Genomic DNA, 15,123 nt, shown 5'->3' with positions numbered 1-15,123 from the left:
GCAACTTCATTTTCTCCAAAATCGTTTTGGAGCGATTCAGCAATTTTCTGCTACATTACGGGTATATGGGAGGCATTGCATTTCATCGTCGGAACCCACGGGTTTTCTATCCACTGCAGTGTAACGGATAGAAAACCCGTGGCTTCCGGCGATGGAGGCATTTTGACTGTGCTGAAGGCATTTCCCGAGACACAGTTAGATTATTCCAACTCAGCAGAGTGTATAGTGAAATTAATAGCAATATTGTAGGCTTGAAGTTTCGTTATGCAAATGTCAACAATATACGGTGTTTCGATGTATATATATTTTGTAAATGCCCGATATCATATGCAATGTCAACACGTGCACGCACGGGTAAAAGTCTATAGTTTCAAGTTAACTTTGGGGCTAAATCTTCATAATGAATATACCACTTGACATGCACTTGGTATTCAAGGTTTGACTTGTGATGGTACAATAAGACCTTCTCTTTAATTTAGATGGATTCCTCGAAAACACTAATGCCATGTTACAAACTACAATTTTGATTTCTACGGTATTTTGATAAGTAATACTAAATAAATATAAGATGTTAGAAGGTATAAAGAGAAATGATTCTCCCTTTTGAGGAGCGTTACGACAGCCTTAAAACAATTTATTAAAAGGATTTTTTTTTTTGAGTAATATGTCTTGAGGTGCATGGTCAAATAAAGTCGGGAGTGATTAAATCCAATAAAGCCATAAATTTGATTATGCCCGACCGAATTTGACCACCTCATAATATTCAAAGAACGATTCCTGATTATACTTAAATTTACATAATTACATTTTCCTGTGTCTTTGCCTGTGATAACACTACGTATCGATTATGTACTAAATAACTCATAAAGCCAAATTGAGGCGCCAGCGGGGTTTGCTTATTTATATTTATACAAATATTTAATCGGCGTAAGATGGTTTAAAATTATATAAATATATATAAGTAATAAGGAATCATTCTTTGAATATTATGAGGTGATAATTATAATTTCGGTTGGGGCGTGATCAAATCTATCATAAAGCCCTTCGGGCTTTATTGGATTTGAACACGCCCGACCAAATTAATGACACGTACCTTGCATATGTGTAATGTCCCATTCCTTCCGAGCAAAGCTCATATGAGCTAATTAAGTGGCCTATGGGCGTCTAATTGTTATAAAGGGCATTGCTTGCTGTTATGATAGTACAAAATCGATACGTAGTATTATCACAGGCAAAGACACTGGAAAATGTAAATATTAGATTATATATAGTGCTCGAAAACTCCAACTTTGTACAAACCCATGAACATATGATGAATTAATTTCAATGAGCTTATGGATCTTTCGCCGCAGGATTTCATGGCGAATGCACGGTGTTCTTTGTTTTTTAGGCTAATAAACGCATGAAAATATATTGACAAAACTCAGCTAATTTTCCAATAATGCAATTTGATAAATAATTTTGTTTCGCCTTCGATGCATGGTTATTTTTTCTCATCAACGTCACATCGTCACGTTTTTGTTTTTTTTCATTCTCCGAATGGATTAAATAATGTATTATATATATCATCATGTACATGTAAAAATAATAAACAGAAGCGATTGAAACATGATGGCATTTCGTTGCAATTTTGATTCAAACCCTCACTTTTTGTAGTTTGACATCACCCCTATCGACCGAAAAAGAAACTTCCGGTAAAAACCAAAATAAAAACCTGACGTCACAGACTGTCGCCATTTTTGCTCGAAGTTGAAAGTCTTACACATTTGTGCTGCATTTTGTGCCAAAAAAGGCCACAATAACCCGTTTTCCCACTCACCACACAAGAAAACCTGTAGTTAACAGCAAGGATCATCGGTTGACACACAGTTAACGATGACTATCCTACCGAAAAAGAAACCTACGACGTCGAAAACCGAGTGTGAATCCAGCGAGCACCAGGGTGGACATGCATCGCACTCCCACCAACACCACCAAGCCACGACGGACGCTCGCCACGAAAAGGCCACCCGTTCCCGAAACTCGCCCACCCGCTGGGTTCCGTCGACCGCGAGGGAGGAGAAACTGGCCAGCCACGATCCAGGGGGAACCTTTGAAGGTCATGAGAGTGTGAACAATAAGAGGAGACATCGTTCCTCACCCCACCGGACGCACGCGCGGAAACACCGCATGCACGCCTCGGCCACGGTCACTTCGAGGGAGTATCAGGCCTCCACGGAGTATGAAGAGACAGGGTATAACAGTGGTGACGAATATGTGCCTCCCCAACACCCTGACAACATAGAGGAGGTCTGGACTATCTCTTGTCTATGTCACACTTCTGTTAATGCTTGTAGATATTTAATATATTTAGTTGGTCATCCTATGTGCCAAATTAATGAAAATTCCCCTCATCAACCATAGAGGGAATTTCTATAGGAAAATATTAAACTTATAAAAATTACTGATATTTGGTATCATTAACAGTGTAGACCAATACTAAGCACAGCTGGGTTATAATAGCCTGTTTAATAGATATATAAATATAGAATATGAATAAATCTTGCATGTTTAAAAGAATGATAATGGAAGTATTTAGTTTTAAATTATGAAAAGATACAAAAAGTTACAATATTTCTCTGTAACACCCCACTGAAACGTGTATTGGAGATTGATCCCTCTGTAGATCGATAACTTCCTAGGGATCAATCTCATGAACTGTAGGTTTCCAGAAAAAAACTTGTTACTATAAATCATTAGAAACAGAAAAAAACTTGTCACTATAAATCATTAGAAACAAAGATGAAAATTTATTAATATTCATATTTTTTAAAGTAATATGTATTACAAGAGTCATTTCGTGTCTATACAAAAATTTGTGTATTAGCTCGTATTTGGTAATTAAAAGATTGATAATTTTCTTTTCTTGCAGCTTGAAGCTTGGTTTGAGAAAACGTTGAAGGAAAAGAAAGGATGGGACATAAAGAAGATGGGAGAAGACGGGGCCTGTCTGTTCCGAGCTGTCGGTTAGTAATGTCCCGTGATAGTGGATGTGATGATTTCTAGTCGTTTCGGGCTTTCCCCTGTTTGGCCTGTGTTTTATTATAGACATATTGGCCTATTTTTTGGATGTTTTATATTTAGAGTGTATACTCATTATTTTCAGACATTTTTAGCCTATTTTCAGAACGTTTATAGTGGAGGAGATTATTATTAAATAGATGAAAATTTCAATAATGTTAAGTAAGAGAGCATTTCTGAAGTCGTTTTTCCATTTTGGAGTGATGATGTTGTTTATTTTTCGTTGCCAATATTGTATATTTAATAATTTCAAAGACTATTACCAGAGACGTTTATACTACTGGGATAGGCAACTCTCTCAACCCATATAAAACATAAAATGAGAATTAAGTCATTCATAAACCCTTTGACATTTAGTCGAAACACAGACCACTGGCAGATCCCCCGTACATCACTTTTGATCGCCCAGGTTTCTTCGTCATACAGGAACAGCTGTCTCAAAGGTGGTGTGTTGTTTACAAACACATTCTACAAAGTTCACAATACGTCAAATTATTAGTACATGTAATTCTTTTATTGACATTCTTAGTAGTACTTTTTCTTTTGAGCATTTGATGGGGGACACACTCCATTTCATAAAAACAACAACAAAGAAATAACAGTAACAAACACATTTATTAAAACAACTCTAATTTATTATCTCAGACTGAAACAACTAAGTATCTAAGGCCGAACTGGCGAAGGCCTGAAACTCACCAGGGCCAAACAAATCATGGTCCGAAAGGGGAAAAGGCCGAAACAACTTGCTACCGGATATGATAGGCTCAGTACTGCCACACCTACAGTAGGCTAGTTCGCTTTAGATTTAACACTACCACTAGTGCTAGCAGCTAGCTAGTGGGTTAACTCTTTTAGCTTAGTTAGTGAAGCAGTGGTTTTTAAAGAACTGGGTCTTAATTTTGAGCCTACTTGGGGTTTTTCCCTCTATTTGTGCCCAGCAAAATAACAAATTCCCTGTGGTTTGAAGAGTCTCTTAATTTGATGTGGTTTTCAAATATTATATCTGAGCTGTGTAAAATGGAATTAATTACATGAAAATAATTAATCAGATTCATAGAAAATAATTATGCTGCTAGTTCTATTATGTGTCTATTTGATAAAATTTACTTCTATCTTTAATTAAAGTAATGGGAAAGAAATATTCTGCTTATTTAGGTGTATATTTAATGTTTAGTTTTTTCTGTAATTGAATTATTTGATAGTCAAACCACCAAACTGAATCTTTAACAAAGATTTGCACACCTATTCTTTTGTTAAAGCAAACTCATACAATGTTAAACAGTCATCAAAAGTTCTCATCAGGTAATTCTCCAAATCCAAATGACCTCCATTAGTGATCCTCATTTTTGGGAGTTGATTTTAATCAACTCTCCTATGCACTTACACGGGCAAAGCGAAAGTGAAACAGTGTTTGGACCTAAGCACGAATCAATACCGCTGACAACACTTAGTTCTTGAAAATAATCGATAAATTCGATGCTATGTATTCTGAAGCATTGTTTTTCAAGAAAACTTATTTATTAATACCATGAAAATAGTAAGATTTTAAATTGTACAAACAGTTTAGATTTTAAAGTCGTATGTATTCCTACGCTAGAGGTTAATGTAGTCTTGTTCAACCAGACGCTTGGCTGTCTCCGTTAATATCCGACAAAACAGAGTCTCTCTTGCTTGTCGGAGATAAACGGAGACAGCCGAGCGTTTGGTTGAACAAGACAAGAGTTCAATCTTGCCTGGATCCATATAATTTCTCAGAAATATTTCGATTACCGATACTACTTGCCATGCAAAATCAAATATCGTTAATTTTGAATAAATGATAATCGATAAGATCAACTCCCGTCAGTACTTCAGTACTTTGATTACTGTTTGTTCTTACAGCTGACCAAGTGTATGGGGACCAGGAAATGCACGCCGCAGTCAGAAAGATGTGTGTGGATTACATGGTATGTACAATTAATGTGGAATACTGTAGATTCCTTATTTTATGCCAGTACTTAATTCCGCTATTCAACATTTTGCATCAAAACGTGGGAATATATAAGATTGTGAACACCAGATTTTTATTATAGTTTCATTTAGTTGATATCTGTCCGAAAAACAAAAGCAAGATTTTTAAATCCGTGAGATGTACTTCTCGCAATTTTACTCAGATATTAATTCCTGGGGTTTAAGGAGGAATCTACAGTAGTTAGAATTCTTGGTGTTTCAGTTTTCATGGAAATCATTGGTACTCCTCTTACCAACAAGTTTACGTCATTAATAAATTATGAAACACTGTATTAGTTCATTATTGGATCAAGCCACCCTATGAACTCAACTATGTCCACAGGAACCCATAGATAAAACATTTGTCATCAACAAATATTGGCTCCAACAAATTTAAATGATTTCATGGTAGATTACAAATTTATCATTCGAAAATCTCCTGTAACTGAATGTATAAATGATAGAGTTTGATCCAGTGACATATAATTTATTTTATTTGGTCAAAATATGTGTGAAAATTACATGATACCTTGAAATACATCACAGCTTTATATTTTGAAAATCTCCCCAAAACTTTATTGATGTCTGATTTTTGTGTGTGCCAGCTTCAACCCATGTGATATATTTTACTGGGTGTATGACAGAATTACATTTGTTCATCTTGAACTTTTTCTTAGTATTCATGAGATATGTGCTTTATTTTATTTTCTATTAGAAACAATAGTGGTCATTCACAAACTTATCAAGTACATGTAGTCTTCCAATCTTTTCTTGTAGCTGAAAAACTGTGACTACTTTTCGCAATATGTTACGGAGGATTTTACCACTTACATTAATCGAAAGAAAATGGAAAATTGCCATGGAAACCATGTTGAGATGCAGGCAATGAGTGAGATGTTCAATCGACCGATTGAGGTTTACCAATACAGCATAGGTATAACCCTAAAGCTACTAGATATGATATGGGAAAGAGAAAATATAATTTCAAGATTTTGAATTACATTAAAATGATGTATATTAGACATTTTGAGTTGCTTTCCAATATCAAGAGTTCAATAATAGTGATTACATATTTTATATTTATCCGTATATTTTTTATATTTTTAATGGTTAAACATGTAAATAGTTTGACTTTACAAACGTATCTAATATGTGAATTATTATTAACACACCACTATCATAGTATGAAACTGGTTGCATGACAACCTGCATATATATAGTAAACCAATAAATGAAAATGGAAACATGAAATGTTAAAAGACTGACACTGAATATATTCCTATGACTTGTAGATCCAATAAACACATTCAACTGCCCTTACAAGACAGAAAATGAGCCCATTAGGATAAGTTACCATGGTAACGTCCACTACAACTCCATCGTGGATCCGTTCAAGGCCACCATTGGTGTAGGTCTGGGACTGCCAGGTCTACAGCCGGGGGTAAGTCCAGCACGCCAAGCTCAACAAAGATCTTATTAGTTTTCCAGGTCCAGTCAAGGGTGTACGGTGATTTACCCTGGGTTGTATTTCATACATGTAAGGATTGCAACCCGAGGTAAATCGCCATACATCCTTGACTGGACCTGGTTAACAAATTTATTTTCTATGTAAACCAAATAAATCCGGTATATTACAATTTCAATGTATACCATTTACGGATTTAATGCATTGTGACGTCATGTTCTTCTACCTTCGGCTCAAGTCAGGTGTACGGAAATTTATGCCTGGCTTATTTGCCAATCAAATCTTGTGTTACAAGCTACATATGAAATATAGATCTTTGTCAAGGGGATTTTCTCTCTACTGGGATGTTTTGAGAACGTGAATAAAAGGCTACTACAGGTCACAGGACTATAGGTCTAGGTGGGAAAAGAATGAAGATTCATAAAAACCAGTTCAAATGCCCAGCTCAACAATGATTAACAAACAAATACAGTAAAATAAGTGATAACAAGGGGCCAGGCAATTTTGTTTGATTAAATGTTTCTTTGTTTTATGAAGTCAGTTGATAATAAAATTTTAAGAGAGAGGGTAGGGAAAATGACTGACCTCTATAAGCCTGTATAGAAGAATGTTTGCTGAAGTTGTGTTTTTCTGCAAAGATCTTTTTCAGAGGTTTATTTGTTTCACTGTTTTAAAGAAATAGGTTGGAAGGTCACATTTTACTTGTCTATTTTAAAACAGTAAAGGATAAACATTTATTTAGTATAAAATTTTAGTTTCATTATCATTATTTATAGATGGCTGACAAAACTCAGATGAGGGACGCTGTCCGACAGTCTGAAGATGTTCACATAGAACAGGTACGTCAGCGTTAAAGCTCATACCATACATTTAAAGAGTTAAACATGTTAACAGACCATGTTGTTTTCATGTTATCTGCACATGTTATTATTAAATTATCGGACCATTATATTGTCAAGCAAACCATGTTATTATCAAGTCGATATACAAATTTAACTTTATCATGCTAACAGACCATATTTTTATTATCATGCTAACAGACCATGTTTTTATTATCATGCTAACAGACCATGTATTTATTATCATGTTAACAGACCATGCTTTTATTATCATGTTAACGGACCATGCTTTTATTATCATGTTGACAGACCATGCTTTTATTATCATGTTGACAGACCATGCTTTTATTATCATGTTAACTGACCATGCTTTTATTATCATGTTGACAGACCATGCTTTTATTATCATGTTGACAGACCATGCTTTTATTATCATGTTAACTGACCATGCTTTTATTATCATGTTGACAGACCATGCTTTTATTATCATGTTAACAGACAATGCTTTTATTATCATGTTAACGGACCATGCTTTTAATTATCATGTTAACAGACCATGCTTTTATTATCATGTTAACTGACCATGCTTTTATTATCATGTTAACAGACCATGCTTTTATTATTATGTTGACAGACCATGCTTTTATTATCATGTTAACAGACAATGCTTTTATTATCATGTTGACAGACCATGCTTTTATTATCATGTTAACAGACAATGCTTTTATTATCATGTTGACAGACCATGCTTTTATTATCATGTTAACAGACCATGCTTTTATTATCATGTTAACAGACCATGCTTTTATTATCATGTTAACAGACAATGCTTTTATTATCATGTTGACAGACCATGCTTTTATTATCATGTTAACAGACAATGCTTTTATTATCATGTTGACTGACCATGCTTTTAATTATCATGTTAACAGACCATGCTTTTATTATCATGTTAACTGACCATGCTTTTATTATCATGTTAACAGACCATGCTTTTATTATCATGTTGACAGACCATGCTTTTATTATCATGTTAACAGACAATGCTTTTATTATCATGTTGACAGACCATGCTTTTATTATCATGTTAACAGACCATGTTGGAGGACAAGCTGCGAGAGACAGACTGGGAGGTAACACAGGAGACAATAGAGGAACAGGTGGCGCGTGAATCCTACCTACAGTGGTTAAAGGAAAGCGAGAACCATGCTCGCAAACAGAGCTCTGTAAGTATGACATACATCTCAGTGAGAACCATGCTCGTAAACAGCTCTGTAAGTATGCAGTACATCTCAGTGAGAACTATGCTCGCAAACAGAGCTCTGTAAGTATGACATACATCTCAGCGAGAATTATGCTTGCAAACAGAGCTCTGTATGTATGCCATACATTTCACAGATCCTAGTGAGAATCAGAATTGTAAGCAGAGCCCAATCAGTATGCTGATACATCACTCACATTCTAGCCAAAAGCAAGCATATGTAGGTATTAATTATGATATTTTTCTTGCAAATCCTAGCAAGAAGCACCCTCGCATATATAAATCGTACAAATCCTACATTTTTTGATCAGCGACGTTAGTAGCAATCATGTGTAAAAGTGGTCATTACATGTAAATACTTCTTGCAAATTCTATTTATAATGGCAAAGACTGAATGTTAACGAAAGATTTGTTGTATGTTACTTATTTTAAATAAATGAACTTTCTCTGTGACATTATAGCCTCGGTCAGCCAGCGCCACTTGTAGCTCCTCCAAAGACAACTTGTACAAAGATCTGGGGTCTCCTGAACTCTTGCAGCAGGGGAGATCACCCAGGACCCGGAGTAACCCGGGGTCAGGAGGGAACAGCCCTCAGAGGCTAGACACGGGACGCAGCAATCCCAGCAGCCCCCAGCAGGGCGAGAGTGCCGGTCAGCGATCCCCCCTCCCCGAGTGTTCTGGATACAATGCCTCCACAGGTAAGTCAGAACTCTTTTTACTGTCAGCCAGGTGAGATATCTGTAGTCTGTCTGGAGAGAATTTGTTCTATTTTTCCATCTTAATCTTTTGTCCCAGTGTGTACTCACAGAAACTCGAACTACAGATTCAATACAGCTTAGCTTTGAAAGCAGTGATATTTCATCATATTTTATTTATCAAAGCAATATTAGCTGCAACTGTCATGTTTTTGTTTACACAAATATTATTTTGTACTAAAATGTTTTTACTAAAATGACAAAAAATATCATGGGTTTTTTAATTTTTGTAAGCTGTATTTTTGAAGCATTTTAAACAAAAAAATTGAAAAAATAATTTTTGACTAAAATTGTGACCATGCCCCTTTAAGAAAATGTTATATACTTTGCATAAATCTTTGTTTGCAATTCTAAATCTAGCTGAAGCTATCATTCCTTAAAAATGAATGCTCTAAGCATTTTGTGTGAATGTTTGGACTATTTCTTCTAGTGTCAGACACTCTTGGCAGCTTGGGGGCAACAGGAGGGGCCCAGGACTTGATGACAACCAACTTTGTAGAAACCTCTTCCTTAATGAACTGCTACAATTCCGATATGTATGGTGAGTTGACGTTTAATTGATTAACACTAGACTTTGACCCCTGCATGCATATGATATTGGACATTTACGAAATAGATACATCGACACACCATATTGTTGACATTTACATAACCAAGATTTAAGCCTACAATAATGCCATTAATTTCACTACACTCTGCTTAGTTAGAATAATCTGACAGGCATTCAACACAGTTAAAATGCCTTCCATATACCTGTAATGTAGCAAAAAATTGCAGAATAGCTCCGAAACAATTTTTGAGAACATTAATGAAGCTGCATTGAAAATAACAGTCAAATTATTCATAACAAACCATTTTAGGGCTGTAATTAAGAAATGAAGCTAATAATTTTTCTATTGATCGACGTATCAAAGAAAAAATTGACCGGAAAACTTCATCAATGCGCGTAGCGCATTGATGAAAAAGTTTTCCGGTCAATTTTTTCTTTGATACGTCGATCAATAGAAAAATTATTATCTTCATTTCTTATCATTTAATAAAACATTTTCAAATAAAAAAATGTTAAGTGTCATTGATCAGAAATGTAAATAATGTAAATGAAGCGGCGCGTATGAATACAAAACAACAACAGCAACAATATTCAAAATGGACTCGCCTTCAGCTGATGCAGAGCTATTGCGCTGAATTAATGGATTAAACACAAATAGTGAGTTAAAATCTGAACCGGCTTGAAAACGAAAGGAAAATACATGCGATAGCTTGTGATATTATTCACTGTGCAGAAAAACTCGTAATAAATCTAGTTTTCATGTGAGATCGCTGGAATATGCAACTGGACATAACCATCCAAGGAAAGGCGATCGTGGACGAAATTAGCTGATATGTCGACAAAGAATAGTATGTATAAGCGACTTTTGTAAACGCTGTGGTAACTAGATAGCCAGTGATGTACTTAAATGGTATATCTGCCGCTCGGAATGCGCCGAAGGAGTTGATGCATTACTGAGTACTCATAGCTTTTCTTTACGACGCTTATTCTGATGACCAATCATCTACGTGTGTAAATTTAAAAATTATCGTTACCAAATTTGAACAGCAGTGTAACCGTGAAAGTTTATAGGCCTATATGTTCGTTATAATATTCCTGCAAAAAGGAACAGCCAGCCTCCGCCCTCGCTGTAAATGTTGATTGATCTCAAGCAGACGAAATCGTGAGAAGACGCTTAATTTTCTATTTCGTGAATCAAACAATGTGTTTTATTTATTTTTGAAGGTTAAACTTTCAAGCTTTTATATTCACAAGGTTGCATTTTGTTAGCTGACAATAAAACAGACGCAACTTTACATTTTGTTGACATTGTTTATCTTGGAAATTACCGTTCTATAAATAGTGTTAGATTAGAACAGTTGAGAAAAGTAGATCCGGCAAAAATTTTATTGATGCAGGTATCAAAGAAATTTTTCAACCAATCAGAAGCGCCGATATCTCATCAAACGAATAAATATTAAATGATATACCTTTCATATCAAAATTTAATTCATATTAATGAACAATTCAACACTTTTTCACCGACGTTTTTAACTCGCTTCGAATTTACACATCATGTTGACACTCAGAACTCTCGGATTTTTCCTATTAAATGCACTGAGTTAGAGTTATCTCCTGCATTTCCTTTGATGAACAGAATATATGACAAATTTTCAATGAAAATTTACACTTTCATGTTTTTGTAATATCGTTTCTGAGTTTATCCATGCAAATCTGATATTGTGGAAAGATAAACTAATGAGCCTCCCGTGATTTAGCGTGAATGTAATGCGCATGCGCAAGATTGTAAAATCCAAATAATCCAGATGATTTTCGGATCTTGTTAAAGGAATTTTCGTTGATTATTAATAAGGAAAGCTTGATTGAGAAAAAATAAAAACAAATTGGTTATCTTCAAGTACCATTAATGTTTAAAGTATATAAAACAAAAGACAGTACTCTTCCATTTTCTCGGTATTAAAGCCCAAAAAATCAAGTCTATTATTTTAATATAGTACAGTAAAACTCAGTTATAGTGAAGTCCTAGGGACCAATGAATTTACTTCGTTATATCCGTAATTCATTATATCAGTATAACAAATTCGTAATTATAACTATAGGGAATTCACTTTATACAATGTCATGTTTACTTTCACTTGACTATAATTTTTGCTAATTGAGGCTTAAAACAAAAATAACATACTTTGATACCTTAAATAATCGGATTGTGAATTGAAAAAATTATATGAATAAAAAAGCATCCAAACTATTACCGGTATGTTAAATGGTAATGCAAACTTTTTAAACTGTAAAGAAATTTGTTATAAAAGTGTTAAATTCGTTATACCCGAATTTGTTATAACCGTAATATTTTGAATTTTACCGGGACTCAAATAAACTTCGCTATATCTGAGAATTCGCTATATCCGTGTTTGTACTAAACGAGTTTTACTGTAATATAGATATGGTTTACACAGATGAATATTGTAAGACCTCCATTTCTAAAATAAGTTGTATTTTTGATTGAACTTGAATTCCATTACATATCTTATTAAACGGGTAGCAATTTTTTAATGTCTTGTGTATGAAATAAATGGTCTTGCATTGTTTTGAACAGGTCTTTCTGATTGGATGGATGAAGATGACATCATGACTCAGGTGATAGCCCAGTCTCAGAAGGAGTACCTGGACAGCCTCAAGAAGTCCGCCTCATCTTCCCCCACCCCCGATCCCTCCACCTTCAGCTAACACAGGGCCACGTCTAACTCCTTTATTTTAATTCTTCAGGTTATAGTAGCTTCTGTACACAAAGTTAAAGATAGGCGCAACTCGCACGTATCATCAGAGACGTGTACGACTCGCGTGTCTCATCAGAGACATGTACAACTCGCGCGTCTCATCAGAGTGACTCGCGCGTCTCATCAGAGATGTGTACATAGGTCCTCATTTCTCGAACCTTTTCAAGCAATTTCCGTTATAGTGAACTTAGTCTTTTTTTGACATTATGCAGCATTTTACTTCCATTTGAAAGGATATCCTGAAGGCCTTAAGTTCTAATGCTGATATCATTGCAAGTGATAGAGAACTTGTCATAGTTTTTACAGAACATGTATATTGAAATCATTTATTGGAACCGATGATTGTTTGGAGGAATCAGATCTTCTCACTGTAGAGCATACTTAATATAAAATGTAAATTTCATGAACATGCAGATTTCTTGTTGTTCTCATATTGACTTGGTTATGAACACATTATGGATGTCGCAAGAAACACATCATGTACAAGTTAATTTTTCCAGACAAATTTTATCACTAGATTGAGTTATTTTTGTTAGTGATTTTGTTATGTCTACTGTCACCCTTTGAGTAGCAGGACTATTAACAACTAGAAAATATGAAAGTGCCACTGGGATTAAAGTTTTATGGTTATTATTTTTATTTTATTTCAAAAACTTGGATAATGTTTCTGCAAACCAAAGAAATTATTACCCAGCAAGAATATACCCCTAGTGTATCAAGAGGCGATGTGAAAGAGCGTTGATTTTACATGTAGAAAATGGTGGTAAAGTTAACATGGAAAAGGTCAAAGGAATAAATGACACCATTAAAGAGGCTGGTCAAACACTTTAAACATCAGATCTACCTGAAATATTTTACATGTGATATTTAAGGCCAGTAACTATTATTTAGAAAAGAAAAAAATCAATTATTTTGGCTGTGAAATTTGAATGTTTACCTATATTTTTTATAAAGAACTCTTTGTTCTAAGGAGATTAATAGAGTATTGGTCATCCAGCCCTCTTAATGCCACAAACAACAGCAAACTGAGTTTTGTAAAACATTTATTCAATTATTTTTTTTAATAGAATTATGTCTGCAGGACAATTCATAGTCAACTGTAAATTTCAAGCACATATGCAACAAACAAATGTTCATCTTTCATTATCGTTTTGTTTTTTTCAATTTTAAAAACACATTATACCATACTTATCTGTTTGTGTATTGAAAAAATTATATATGTAATTGTATATCCTGTGGAATCATTGAAATTTTTGGTTTATTCCAGTTTTTGTGGATTGTCAACTTTTGAATGGTTCATAAGGGTGTGTGATTTTTGTAGGTAGGCTTATATGTTTAATGAATAAAGACCACATTTTGTAGTTTGTTGGGGATATTAATATGTGTGTCAGGATACTCTTTAAATCCCCACAAATTCAGCCATTACAAATTCTAATGCCTCCACAGTATATGTCTAGGGTACTGTGTTTAAGTGTTAAAAGAAACCCAACTTTTTTTTTAATACATGTATTTTTATTTTTGCTTATTAAATGGTTATTTTGAAAGAGAATATTATCATAAATGTATGGTTATAACTTAGATTTCTATTATGATAGAAAAAATATATTTTATTTTAATATTTTTGAACTGAAATTTAAAAAAATTGAATATATGTACTATGTGCAAATTGTTTGGTTTAAATTGAAGCAAACAAATAGTAGATATCTACAACATGTAAATGTTTCATAATTTATGTGGATTTATGATAGCAAGTGATTGCAAGAGAAGAGGGACTTATTTTCTCATTGTGTACAAGTATGCATGAAAACAAATTAGATTGTGGTAAAGCTTGTTTAAGTAAACATTTTAGGGGAGTATATTGTTTTTCTCTGGCTTAGTTATATATGATATGAGTTGTTTAATGAGTGCTATTATTTTATTATTTCAATTTTGTTAGATACAAAGGTATTGCTTGAATGAATTTTGAACATTTGTGTGAATGCTGTAAGAGAACTGTTTTCATCACATAATATCAGTTTCCTTAGTAAGACTGTGTAGATGACTGGAAAAATGTTCCTATTATTATTATTATTATTAGAAGCCTTTTGACTTTTGTTCCCATGCCCTCTGATACACGCTTTTATTTGAAAAGAATTAAATTATTATTTGTCATTCTAATCTTTCTCATGTTATCTTTCAATGTATGCCGTGGAAAATTCATAATGGCCGATTTTGGTATGAGTTTTGAGTCCCCTCACCCACAAATTTATGAACACAGAATTCATGAATCAAACAAGTAATTCCACCTAGTTTACAAACTTTAATGACTCTATAGTGATTATATATATGTAGGTAAGATTCTTCGTAGAAATTTTGTATGAAAGTTCAAACTACATGTTATAGTATTAATCAACAAAAGGCCCATCGGCCATATCACTCACCTGAGC

At 34.2% G+C, this 15,123-nt stretch overlaps 1 protein-coding gene across 1 annotated transcript; it reads left to right on the top strand.

The window, feature by feature from the left end:
- Positions 1-1,709: 1,709 nt before the first annotated feature.
- Positions 1,710-14,854, top strand: LOC128159548 (OTU domain-containing protein 5-B-like). The gene is made up of 10 exons (XM_052822660.1): positions 1,710-2,289; positions 2,912-3,005; positions 4,942-5,006; positions 5,827-5,983; positions 6,342-6,490; positions 7,291-7,353; positions 8,448-8,579; positions 9,076-9,313; positions 9,801-9,911; positions 12,517-14,854. The coding sequence occupies exons 1-10, from the start codon at positions 1,876-1,878 to the stop codon at positions 12,645-12,647; spliced, it is 1,554 nt and encodes a 517-aa protein (XP_052678620.1). The 5' UTR covers positions 1,710-1,875; the 3' UTR covers positions 12,648-14,854.
- The last annotated feature ends 269 nt before the right edge of the window (positions 14,855-15,123 follow it).

The sequence above is a fragment of the Crassostrea angulata genome, chromosome 8 (genome assembly GCF_025612915.1).
Source record: "Crassostrea angulata isolate pt1a10 chromosome 8, ASM2561291v2, whole genome shotgun sequence".
NCBI classification, from domain to species: Eukaryota; Metazoa; Mollusca; class Bivalvia; order Ostreida; family Ostreidae; genus Magallana; species Magallana angulata.
This window is presented reverse-complemented; position numbering and strand designations above follow the sequence as displayed.